This window comes from Doryrhamphus excisus, chromosome 13 (assembly GCF_030265055.1).
Source record: "Doryrhamphus excisus isolate RoL2022-K1 chromosome 13, RoL_Dexc_1.0, whole genome shotgun sequence".
Classification (NCBI taxonomy): Eukaryota; Metazoa; Chordata; class Actinopteri; order Syngnathiformes; family Syngnathidae; genus Doryrhamphus; species Doryrhamphus excisus.
Genome location: NC_080478.1, coordinates 8,885,613 through 8,898,604, shown reverse-complemented (window position 1 = coordinate 8,898,604; position 12,992 = coordinate 8,885,613). Strand labels below are relative to the sequence as shown.

The 12,992-nt window shown below is 41.2% G+C and overlaps 2 protein-coding genes across 4 annotated transcripts; one reads left to right on the top strand and one right to left on the bottom strand.

Moving 5' to 3' along the window:
- Positions 1 to 444: 444 nt before the first annotated feature.
- On the bottom strand, positions 445 to 8,853 carry wdr20a (WD repeat domain 20a). Of its 2 annotated transcripts, none has more exons than XM_058090258.1 (4): positions 8,326 to 8,422; positions 7,010 to 7,192; positions 4,001 to 5,371; positions 445 to 1,854 (listed from the first exon to the last, which is right to left on the bottom strand). In XM_058090258.1, exons 3-4 carry the CDS (start codon positions 5,282 to 5,284, stop codon positions 1,801 to 1,803), a joined length of 1,338 nt encoding a protein of 445 aa, XP_057946241.1. In that variant the 5' UTR covers positions 5,285 to 5,371; positions 7,010 to 7,192; positions 8,326 to 8,422; the 3' UTR covers positions 445 to 1,800. The 2 variants fall into 2 exon arrangements, with proteins under 2 accessions (XP_057946241.1, XP_057946240.1); XM_058090257.1 differs by lacking the exon at positions 8,326 to 8,422 and adding an exon at positions 8,460 to 8,853 and having other exon boundaries at positions 455 to 1,854.
- Positions 8,854 to 10,177: 1,324 nt separating this feature from the next.
- LOC131140415 (uncharacterized) lies at positions 10,178 to 12,706 on the top strand. 2 transcript variants are annotated; one of them, XM_058090825.1, is made up of 5 exons: positions 10,178 to 10,351; positions 10,481 to 10,536; positions 10,616 to 10,687; positions 11,713 to 11,796; positions 11,867 to 12,706. In XM_058090825.1, the coding sequence occupies exons 1-5, from the start codon at positions 10,318 to 10,320 to the stop codon at positions 12,404 to 12,406; spliced, it is 786 nt and encodes a 261-aa protein (XP_057946808.1). In that variant the 5' UTR covers positions 10,178 to 10,317; the 3' UTR covers positions 12,407 to 12,706. The 2 variants fall into 2 exon arrangements, with proteins under 2 accessions (XP_057946808.1, XP_057946807.1); XM_058090824.1 differs by having other exon boundaries at positions 10,613 to 10,687; positions 11,867 to 12,694.
- Positions 12,707 to 12,992: the final 286 nt, after the last annotated feature.

Here is a 12,992-nt window from a genome sequence, read left to right as displayed (position 1 = left end):
TTGTGATTTATGATATGGGCTTTTTAAATGTCACACAGTTTTTTTTTTTTACTTGCCACAACGTAGCTACTGATACTGATCATCAATTAAGCTGCACTGTGTTGTAAATGTGATGTTATACTGTATCTAATCAAAAATAAAATGGAAGGTATTGTTTGCATTGTCTCAATCTAATAGTAAAAATGTAAAAAATATTTGTCAGCATCATTTTTACAGTTTTTACAGGAAAGCTTATAGATTCAATTAAAAACGTTTGACGTTTTGAAAAGTATTTTAAAAATGTATATTTGCGGTATAAAATCGTACAAACAAAACATTTACACTGATACTTCAAACATGACATTAAATGACATGCTTCAATTCTTAATTCTGATTAAATTGGTAATAATATTCACATATTTAAGTAAATTGTGATGAAATAATTTATATTTTTAATTGCAAAACACTATTTATGTACAGGGCCTAGCATGTTGGTCACTCCGACAGGAGATCTGGAAAACCTGGGTTCCAATCTCCACTTGGGCATCTGTTTCTCCGGGTTTCATCCCACATTCTAAAACCATGGGTGTTGGGTATGAATGTGAATGGTTGTCTATATGTGCCCTGTGATCCAGGGTGTACCTAGCTGGGATAGGCTCCAGCATAAAATATTTTTTTTATATTACTGGTAATTACATTTGTAAGATTCATCTTTTCATTATTTTTTTAAGTGAAGCATAACATTTGTCTCAATAAGGGCATTGTTTTTGTTTTCAGATCTTATTTAATTGGAATTTTTGGTATCCTTACCAAAACGTAAAGCACCAACCACCGTGTGACTAAAAAAAGGGACAAACAAGAAGAAGAAAACAGTGTATTCAAGATTATTTTTAATATTATTAATATGTATACTTTAGGCTTTAGAAATATAACTATCAATGACAAAACTTCCATGGGAGAAATGGTAAGTTTGCTCTGCCCCTCCCCCAACACCCCGCTGTCATCAAATCCATTAATTACAATATACACAGTATGATACAGAGCAGATTTCAATCTGGAAAATAATATTAAAATAAATGCTCAATAGATAAAGGATTTCATACTTTTCTACTGTATTAGCCATCTGTGAGTTGTGAGCACACCAAACATGTAAAGCCATCTTCTTCTAATAAACTCATTTAAGTGCAAACTTTCTCTTTAAAAAGACTATAATGATTGCAGCATACACTTTTTCTGATTTTGGAGGGGGGGTGGGAGGGGGGGTGTTAAAGCCAAGTGCAACAAGGCAAGCGGTCCTCTTTTTTTTTTTGTTCCAATAGAGCAATAATAATATCAGTGCAAAAAAAAGTCATTAATTGTGGATTATCAACTCATCAAAAGTGACGGATGCAACATTCCCAGATGCTTGCTTGATGGTAAAAAAAAATAAAAAAAGGTGGTGGGTAGCATGTCAATAAAGTAACCCTGAGCAGAGTCTAGGCTACACCACTAGGTTCTCTTTTGTTTTTTTTTGTAAAAGGGTTACATGTGAAACTATCCACAGTGTCTGCTTTGCATCTTCGCCTTAACTCCAAACCAAAAAAAAAATTTTTTAAACCCTCTAAAATAAGTAAAACAACACCTTTCTTTTGATGCATTCTTCTCTAAGGTTCAGTGAGTGATAAACAAGACAAAAGCTGTTAACAAAGAAGGGAAGGGGGCGGGGGGGTTTAAAGAAAAAAAAAAAGGAAAAGGAAAGGAAAAACTTGCAATGCTTGCAGGGGTGAAGAGCAGCATCAGACTCTGGCTTGCAGGGTTTCTTTAGCAGCAGAAATATTGTGGCTATACTACTGTTCCACTGGGAGAGCTGGCTTGGTTTTGGGAGGACAATAAACCCTGGAAAAAGGAAAACAAGGAGATTTGCATTTGGGAGGGAACAAAAAAATCGGTTGTCACAAAGTGCAGAAAAAAAAAGAAAAAAAAATTCAAGCGACAAAAACAACTGTGGTGCAAAATGAGTGACGTGTCTTAGTATGTCTTAACATCGGCACCTCAACTTCTGGGTCTGTTTTTGATTTTGTATGGATAGGATCCAAGGGGCCTGTTTCTTTAAGACATGGGTGACCAAAGTGTCACGGCCAGGAGGGGATTTTGCTTTTTTTTTTTTTAAATCAGTTTTTCTGTGTTTCCCACAGAACTGCAATGTATATGTGGTGGCGGGTTGCTAAATTACATCACCTAATTTGCATATTTGGCTAAATGCATGTAATTGCAATGACCGTCGTTAGAGAAAGGAATAGCATTGCGTGTGAGACAAAACACAATACAAATTAACCTTCTTGTGTCACTCCTTTGTCATTTTTTTAATGTCACAAAAGGAGTCTAATCTAATCTAATTGTTCTGTATGTGGCCCTCACTGGAAAATGTTTGGACACCCCTGCTTTGAGATCAGCAGTCAATTAATTTACAAATGATTCTTTTCTGAAAGAAAGAATTAAAGATGTTGCAAAAATCCATGTAGTTCAAAGTAATTAACTTCAACCCCTATTAAAAAACCTAGGGGAAAAAAACAAAATCGATGGAAAAAATGTCCTTGCTGCTTGTACACGTACAAGCGAGAGTGAGCTGCGTTTCCAGTTCCAGTATGGCCAGGCAACAATTAATTGATAACCTTAACAATAGAACAATATGCCGCAAAGTGACATTAAAAATAAGCAAATGTTTTGCTGGTTAACGTAACACGATGTAGAGCTGCAACAATTAATCAATTAACCAATTGATCATGTGAATTTGATTGAAATATTTTAACATTTCTTAGTCATCCATGACATCTGACCCGTTATCCTTGTGTTTAAGGCAATACAAGATATTCCCCCACTTTGGAAATGATACAGTGATAAACATGTGTGATATGGTGCATACCAAACCACTAACTGTTTGTGTTTGGTTCATATTGATTTGGTCCGTCTCGGGACTAACCAATTACTGCATTGATCAAAACAAGCTTCACATTAATCAACTAAAAAAATAATCATTAGTTGCAGCCCTAACTGTGTAACAGCTAGAAAAAATTAAATGTTACCCCTGTTATGAAGGCAATGGTTTGACCTGGGAACAGATTCATTCTATTATTAATCCTGATGAAAAAGAAATTGTTCTGGAACTTTTAACAAATGCATTGTATTATATAACAATGCATTCAACTTCAGAGGTTCTACTTCTTCTGAGTCAGCCAAAATGCACAAAATAGTTGGGGATTAAACCAAAAAAGAAAATGAATAAAACATACGGTACTCTGTACCGACTATGTCTAGAATATGCTCAAATGCCACGCAAATTAAAACAAATGGCACAAATTTGGCTTACCACTATATTGCACTTCATATAGCTTGCTAAAAAAAAATACAAGTTGAATATTTTTGAAAATGGTTCGAATTCCACAGTTGCAATATGTAAACTAAAATGTTTAATGAAAACCACAATGTTAGTATGAAAATATCATGAATTAATAAGTGTCAGATTTTGTTTGCAATCATATTTTAAAATGTTTTAAGATTGTCATTAAGATTCACGTGTTGTGCACTGAAACATTTGAGGACAAAAAAAAATTATCGTTCATTCTTCCTTGTTCTTTTTGTGTATTTCTGTTAACAGACCAACTGATGGACGTAATAATGGCCGCCAAATAAACCTGTGAGCATCGTTGCAGAGGAGATAGTTTCATTTGCAAAGCAGCTGAGACGCAAGGCATGGTTTTTTTGGATATAATGCACTGTGACAGGACTGATGAGTACGCTATGAATTATAAGGTCTTCCTCCTTTCTCGACACAAAGGAAACCCCTCTTGGTCATGTATCCTAAATCGGCAAAGCAGTGTAGGGATGGGGGGGGGGGGGAGTGGGGGCGATATGTGACTCACCTAAGCCTCAAAGCTAACTTTTGCTACTCAGATGACGTCTGGCTTGTCAGTTTTTTCCAACCTACCACCAGCTTCAACATTTGACAGAGAGTTTTACTTCCCCTCCATTAAAAAGAACTTACCACTTTGCCTGGCCTCGCCCATGTGCAAATAAATCCCTCCTGACAAGCAGTCACTAAACAGTCCTCTAAAAATATGAGTACAGTCAGTCTCTCGTGTGCTATCTTTTTACAGATGAGGGGCTCGAGCAGCGGCACGTCCTCCATGCGTGGGCACAGCAGCGTGCCCAGCGTCTTGGCAGCGTCCGTTTTGCTCTTTGTCAGCAGGTTGAGCTTGTCGCTGCTCTTGCTGCTGATGTGGCCCATGCTGTGGTTGCGCTTGTGGTCCTTCTCGTGGTGGCGTTCCTTGCGGTCGTGCAGCGAGAGCGTGGCGAACTTGCTCACGCCTGTGGCAATGGCGCTGTCCATGATGCTGCCGCCGCCACCCACGGCTTTGTTGCTGTTGTTTATCGTTGTTGTCGTTGTTGTCGTCGTTATTGTGGTGGTGACGGTGGGGGTGGTGCCGGTGGAATGAGGCAGGCTGTTGGAGCGTGGTAATGTTGTTGAGACCGAGTTCACGCCAGGTGTACTGGCGCCGCTGTTGTTTCCGTTGGTAGCGTTGCTAGAGGTGTTGGCGAGTATGGTAGCACCTGCCGGTAGGCTGGTGGCATTCATCACGTTAGTGTGCGTCCGTGTCCTTGAGAGTGGAAGATGTGGAAAAAGGATGTCTTCGGTGAGGTCCCATAGGCACAGCTGAGTGTCCTGGCCCACTGAGCCAAAGCGGTATGTGACGCTCACAGGCCGGCTCTCCGTGGAGTTGCGCTTGGAGAGGCGCGACTGCGTGCTGTTGGCCCGGTCCCGCCCAAAGTTGATCATCTGATCTTGGAAGTCCTCGTCGCTGCCGCTGAACTCCAGCGGGTCGCTCTCTTCCACGCTGGTAGTGTAGTGGTCAAACGCCACCACGCTCACCCACGACTTGTGGCCGTGACCCCGGGCGATGACGCGGCAGTCCAAGAAGGACCACACAGTCACAAGGTCATCCTCGCCGCCCGCAACAATGTATTTCCCGTCGGGGCTCCAGCACACGCACAACAAGCCGCCAAAGTAGCTCTTCATAGTGCCGTGGAGCTCCACACTATCAAAGTTGAACACACGCAGGAACCCGTCCTGGCTCACACAGGCCAGGAACTTGCCGTCTGGGGAGAAGGAAAACTCATTGAGGGCGCCCTCGCCGACTGTCCATTTGAGGAGGGGGTTGCGCGTGGATTTGCTCTTACAGGTGTGTACAGAGTAGTTCTCGCCCTGTTTGAGCAACTGGTAATGGGGCGCCGTGGTACCACACGTGTGCTCCACGTTGTACAGGTACATATTCCCACTTGCATGCGACACAAGGAAGAGGTTCTCAGAGTATGGTACCCACTTCACACATGTGACTCTGGACTTGTCAATTAGTCTCTGGCAAAGAAGAGTGAAACAATGTCAGGATAATAGCATCACAAAGCAAACATTAGCCATGTCCCAATTCACGTATTTAAAGGGAAATTACATAACAAATGCGGCTTCTTTTTCCTGTGTTTTGCAGAGTACAGCACAATATGGCAGCACAAATGTGGGTTTTGGAAATATAGTGCCATATCTTCAACTTTCAGGGATCTCCAAAAAATAAAATAGCTGACATTAATAGCATCATGACATCAGGATGGCAAACATGCGCCACAAGCAAGAATTTCCCCAAGGCTAGACTGTCTCTTTAAATAACAATGGTTGGCTTTTGGAGGTGTTTTGGAAGGTGTGGCCTCCTTAGATGTCTGTGCCTCATAACTGGGACACAGCTATAGTTGGAAGTAAAGTTTAGGAATGTGAGGGCACATTTAACATGCACTCACACTGCGCTGCACTCATTTGGGCTTCAGCACATGTGCCATCACTTCACTTCAATACTGCAACATAGTACTGCAATTTTAAGACAGTGTGTACAGTGGGATTTCCATTATGTGGATTACTTTGAGTCACTCTGTTTATAAAGTATTGGTTTAATATTTAATTTTATAATAACTATTTCCACAATGCAATATTGTGTACAGATTGAGAATCCTGTTTGGGCGCATGAGCATTGATGCTGGGCGCACACACTAAAAACCGGGCCATGGAGAACTTTTCGGTAATGTTAAAAAAAAATGTAAATAACAAAATCAAATTATATGTAAATGCATATTAACAGCACAAGGGCTGTTATTTTATTGGAAAATAATATACAGTCTCCCCGTGCATGCGTGGGTTTTCTCCGGGTACTCCGGTTTCCTCCCACATTCCAAAAACATGCTAGGTTAATTGGCGACTCCAAATTGTCCATAGGTATGAATGTGAGTGTGAATGGTTGTTTGTCTATATGTGCCCTGTGATTGGCTGGCGACCAGTCCAGGGTGTACCCCGCCTTACGCCCGAAGACAGCTGGGATAGGCTCCAGCACCCCCCGCGACCCTCGTGAGGAAAAAGCGGTAGAAAATGAATGAATGAATGAATATACAGTTAAAAGCCCATAGTTTGTTCTTTTGTTTTTTTATGTGTTTCCCAGTGGTCATTGAACGCGCCATCGTTTTGCCGTGAGACAAAGAGAGAGTTACGTATAACTTTGTCCGCCACAAACACAATATTTTTCCTCATTCATTGTTGTTCCCAAATGCTGATGTTGTGCGTGAATGCATGACGATGGGCTATGATGACATTATGTCAGCGTGGAGCGCCAGCGTTCATATTTTGTTCGGTGTCAAGTGAATTCATGCTAGCACACACCCAGATCAAACATTAATTCATTCATTCATTTTCATGAGGGTCACGGGGGTGCTCGAGCCTATCCCAGCTGTCTTCAGGGGAGAGGCGGGGTACACCCTGGACTGGTCGCCAGCCAAACAACGATTCACACTCACATTCATACCTATGGACTATTTGGAGTCACCAATTAACCTAGCATGTTTTTAGAATGTGGGAGGAAACCAGAGTACCCGGACAAACCACCGACAAAGCTTTGTTTACTTCCTGGTAGGTCACTATTACCTCATTGTAGGTCAAAAACAATCAACAATCAAGACTTACCTCCTCATTAAAGAGCTTGCTCGTCTCCTTTTTGATAGGGTCAATGAGCTGCACTTGCCCTGCGGAGAACCCCACCAGCAGGGACACGCTCTCAGCCGTCGCAGTGGGGTGGTTAAAGTCATGACAGGTGGGCTGTGTTCCCTTGTAGATGCGCTTGTCTATGGGCTTGCTCAGGTCGGCAGCCTGGAGGGGTGGGATGACCACAATGGGACACACATGATGTTGGAAAATACAGCCAGATACTACATACAGGTATCTCAAGCAGCCTTACAACAGTCATCCTGTTGGTTGATTATTTACAGTCAACACCACCGCTGCAATGGAAACTTCCGCTACACGTCACACTGGATGTTGTCCACTTAATAAAACAGTGACTGCTAGTACTACACTGTTCACAGACATCACACCAAGTCAATGTCAAGCACTTTTACATTGTTACATCAATACATACACATCACAGTTAAAAAAAACTAATAATTTCAAAGCACATAGCAGTTTTCCAACCTGAAACAGCCTTAATCTCTGCATATGACGAAGCATGCATCATCTAAGCAATACCTGGCAAAGAGGCGACCATGACGTCGACATTTCACAGTCTCACTGTACACATTTGCTCCAAGTTGTGGTGACTGTGGTTATATTAGGTATTGACGACACACATGACCCGCACTGTTTCCGCTTCAATTTAGCAGTCAGCTGACTTGTTGGAAGAAATTGCTGTTTACTGCCATAACAATGGGATACTATACACAAGTCGTTTGTTCTTGATATTTATAATCACACAGAGGGTACTTCTATTATTTTGTTCACCTAATTCAAGACCTTGAGATGGGAGGCATGTTCAGTATATTGTTGAATTAAATTGACATTAGCTGCATGACAGTGTCAAACTTTTAACCAAAGGATGATTATTCCTAAGACATTCCTAAATACAAAGTAGCATACTCGGTGGCATTACCATTGGCTATAATTTGTCCTAGCAACCCGTCTAGATGCAACTTAGCTGGCTAACTCCATTCAAAACAATAATAACAAAGCTAAATGGACACCTGTCAGAATATGGGGCGTCGACAGGTGGTTTAACAATGGAGCTGTCACTTGTCAACACAAGTTATTGGCAGTCTAAACCGTTCTAAATTTCAAATAAATACATTTCAACACAACTCCCAAAGCAAACACGGTGAATAAACGAACAAAATGACCAACTTCGGAGTTGAACGTAGCATCTGGCCTCGACAGCTAGTTGAGTCGCTGTGCTAACTAGTATGCTAGTACTGAAGCTAGCTAGCCTGTTGGCTTATTTCAAAGTCACACACCTGCCAGAGTTGACCGAAACACAGCGAACGGACAGCCACAACCAGGCGACTACTCGCCCGAATGTGATCGACAAGGAGAGGCACTAAACCCCCGGAAACAGAGTCCGTTGACAGTTAGCATGTTAGCACGGTACCTTTCTAACGCCTTTGTAGATGTAGAAGTAGAGCTCACGGCCTACATTGAAACAGATCCTGTCGCCGTTGCCCGACTGGTCGTTGACGTTGACGAAGGAGACTTTGACCGGGTTGGAACCCTGCGAGTTGAAAGGCACTCTGTTCGGACGGCTGTATTCGGAGTGAGTGAGGAGTTTATAGACGCCTTCCCGGGTGGTGAACTGAGTTTTAATTTCGTTCATCTCCTTCCCTCCTCCCTCCGCCGCCATCTTTGAAATTAACATTCATCCCTTTCCCCTAGGCCGGATCTTACGCACGGCAGGAGGGGGTGCGGGCCATGGTAGTCAAGTTCGTTGGTTCCCTCCGTACAACTGCGAACCGGCATTGGAATACACAATGACAGCTATTTACATTAATAAGTTTAGGATTGCCATTGCATTTGTTCATTCGTTTATTTATTCATGGCTAGCATTTGTAGTTTGGTAAGTTTACCGGAAATTAAGCCAATCAATCACTTTCTATAGATAATTAGAATTTTATCTTGAAAATCACCGGAAGTTTGACTTTGTTCAAATACAATGACTATAATGGTACAGTGAGGAGCTTGTGTGCAACACAACTGAGGAGCTTGTGTGCAAGACAACTACAGTGTTAAATATTTATGTAAATTTTTTCTATATTTAATTTACTTATAAATACTAAATAATAAGTGTACACGTTATGGAAACTGAACATCAACATTTGGGAAAGCAATATGACATTCACCAAGGTTCGCCACGATCTTTCATTTATTTATTATTATTATTTATTTAATCTTTAATCTCTCATTGACCCAAACGATCGTTCCAACATGCTTAAAATGAGCCACAATAACCCCCACCCCGAAGAAATCACCTCCAAACAGCCTCAACGATTACCGCTCTGTGGCCCTCACCCCAGTAATCATGAAGTGTTTTGAGAGACTGGTACTCCGACACATCAAGGACTATCCCCCCACACTTGACCACCACCAGTTTGCCCACTGGACGAATAGATCTACAGTGGACGCCATCACAACAACTCTGCATGCTGTGCTGAGTCACCTGGAACAGCAGCAGGCCTATGCCAGATTGCTCTTCGTTGACTACAGTTGAGCCATCAATATCATCATCCCGGACATTCTAAACACAAAACTGGACACATTCGGCCTCCCCCCTCTTATTCTTCTAATTCTTCTATTTATTTTCTATTTCTATATTTGGTACTGTCATACTGTCTTGCACTGAAAATGGAGCTGCTGCAATTTCATTCTACTATATGTAAAATGGCAATAAAGGGCATTCTGATTCTGATTTCTGAATTGAAATATTTATTGAGAACATTACTATTTCTGTAAGTTTTTAAAATAAGTTTGATTTTGTTAAAAATCATGATAATTAAAATAAAATAAGCAAACAACTAATTTTATATCTATGATCTTTTTTTTACTTTCATCATTCCAAATACTAAATATTAGGTGGACCGATTTTAGAAACGAGTAATAGTACTATTGCTTTCATCCAGAAACTTGGTAAACTACACATATTAGTATGACATTCACCCAGATTTATCACTTTATTTATACATTTATTTATTTACTTGTACGTTGTTGTTGTTGTTTTACCGGAAATCAAACCAATCAAGCTCTACCTACTGCGGATGTTTCTGAATATCAGATTAATTACTCCGGAAGTTTTATTTTGTTAAACAGTAATGAACATCGATGGCGGGAGTGGGAGGAAAACACCTGTGGCGGAAGTAGCAAACCTTAATCAATTGTTAATTAAGTCGTTTTTTACGGCGGGATCGACAACATTAGCACTATCTATACTAGCATTGTTTCAGTAAGTCCACACATATATGGCTTCCAGGAGAAGACAACATTTAATTCCAGGTGAATATGTCAGCATTAATTAACTGAACATTGTAAAAGTCGACGGTTGTTTTTTTTTTCGTGTGAATTTTAACTAAAATCGCAACATAGCTAGTTTTTGTATGTTATTGTGTTGTCTGTGTGCTGCAGATCATAATGATGGTGGCCAATCCAGCAACATGGAGCAGCTTGCCTTCAAATACATGGTGAACTGACACAATGGCATCTTATTAATTCAATGTTGGCTACATTGAAGATGGAATGTGTTTGTGTTTTATTCAGGAGATGTGTAAAGTGGAGTCCAGCACTGATTCAGACTCTGAGATAAGTCCAAGGTGGTCTGACACCAGCACTATGGTAAGCTGTTTTAACATACAGTTTTTGTGTTTTTAATTAGAATATATTTACCATTTAACTTATTTTCAACTTGCATGGAAACAAGAACCACAAAGTAGGCTACAAACTGGTAATCTCTGTTACTGTCAACAAAAATTATACATGATTATTTCAAAAACTTTACATTCAAATAATATGTTGTTTCCCACAGGGCAGTAATCTATTTGTGATGATGGTGTGTTGATTATACCAAAGTTTTTGGACCCAATGCTAATTAGAGATCCCAGCTGTCTGTTGCTTTTGTGACTAGAGTATACTTTAATTGAATAGATGCATTGATTGGAGCATTTAAGATATACAATTTTAAGACCAGTTGAAAAATTGCAAGAATTTACATTTTGCACTGTTTTATCATGAGGAGGTTCAAAGTAGAATTTGAAATGGGAGTGAGGCAAAAAAAAAATTGAGTAAGCAATTTATTACAAATAAGCATTAAAGTGAAATAGGCTGTTCATCATCTGATCAAAAGTTGAAATTCATTCATTCATTCTCTACTGCTTATCTTCACGAGGGTCACAGGGGTGCTGGAGCCTATCCCAGCTGTCTTCGGGCGAGAGGCTGAGTACACTCTGGACTGGTCGCCAGCTAATCACCGGGCACATATAGACAAACAACCATTCACACTCACATTCATACCTATGGACAATTTGGAGTCGCCAATTAACCTAGCATGTTTTTGGAATGTGGGAGGAAAACGGAGAACCCGGAGAACATAAACTCCACACAGAGATGGTCGAGGGTGAATCTAATTTTCTGTTGGGTATTCTTGATGGGAAAGGCCAACACGGTCTGATTTGTGAACCGCGTTGGCAAAGCCTTTCGCAGCATGTCATTGCTGCTGAGGCAGGAGGCAGTAACAAGGGTTATGTAACAAAAAAGTCAATTGCTAGACCCACAAAAATGTAAGCTTGAGGACCTGATGGGCCGTCTGCCAAGGCACTGGACAATCCTCAGACAATTTGACTCAAACGCTATTTTTGTGTCAGGAATGTGTGAGCAGTGCACCAGAGAGTGGCACATTAAGGCGGACATTGCCTGAACCTCCTGTAAGACATGGCTGTTACTCCTTGGTAAGACGTTATTGTTTAGCCATATTCAAGTAGCACTTCTACACAAGCCCAAGTATGTGTATTCTTGTAGTTTTTGGATCCGTATGATGGCAGCTCTGAGGATTCTGATGACAAGGACGCCCCCAGCAGGCGAACGAGACAGCATAGAAAAGGAGGAGGAGGTCGCTTCTCACATAAAAGCAGGCGCTTTATCCTTCATTATTCTCCAGATACTGGCTTTAGACAAGTGCTGAAAACACAAACAGAGCAGCAGCATCTTGTGGACGTCCAGATGAAGTGCACGGAGGACTCGGAGGTTTGGCTTTGCGAGCTGCTCTCCATGTCCTCCCACACGGACTTGTATGGCGGAGAACCTGTGGAGGAGATGTCAAACGGAGCAGACATCAATGCACAACTCAATAACCCTGCCCCGACTTCCAGCCAGATGCCCGAGAGCTCCACTGACAGATCCCCCGGCAGCACATGTAACCTCAGGGTTCTGTTCAAGAGGAAACTGGCTGTCCCCACAGCTGATGGGATGGAGCTGGGCCACAGAAAGAGGCAATGTGTCGTCAACATGGAGGAGGAGGAGGAAAAAGGAACAGCAGGAGGAGGTGCTGCTTGGGAATGATGATAGCTCCTCTTGATGCTCGGCATCAAAATATTACTAAAGAAAGCTAATGCACTTTGTCATGAAGCACAGAGAATGTCATTGCAAATGTCCAGCTCTGTACTAACAGGAGATACTGTTCTTTTTTTCTTGTAGGCCAAACTATAAATAGGGATTGAGTTATTCATTTATTGAAGCGTTGTTTTTGTTCCGTATTTGTGAGGATTTCCATGCTGTAAAATGTTTACTGGATGTATTTCACTTTAAGGGAACTTTTTTAAGTTTTCTCACAAAAAGTCAAACAGCAAATTAGTACAAAATTTTGAAACCCATGAAATAACTTCATACAAAATAATTATTCATTCATTTATTTTCTACCGCTTATCCTCACGAGGGTCGCGGGGAGTGCTGGAGCCTATCCCAGCTGAGAGGTGGGGTACACCCTGGACCGGTCACCATTCACACTCACAGTCATACCTATGGACAATTTGGAGTCGCCAATTGATGACATTATGTCAGTGTTGAGCGCAAGCATTCGTATTTTGTTCGGTGTCAAGTGAATTCATGCTAGCACACACCCAGATCAAACATTAATTAATTAATTAAT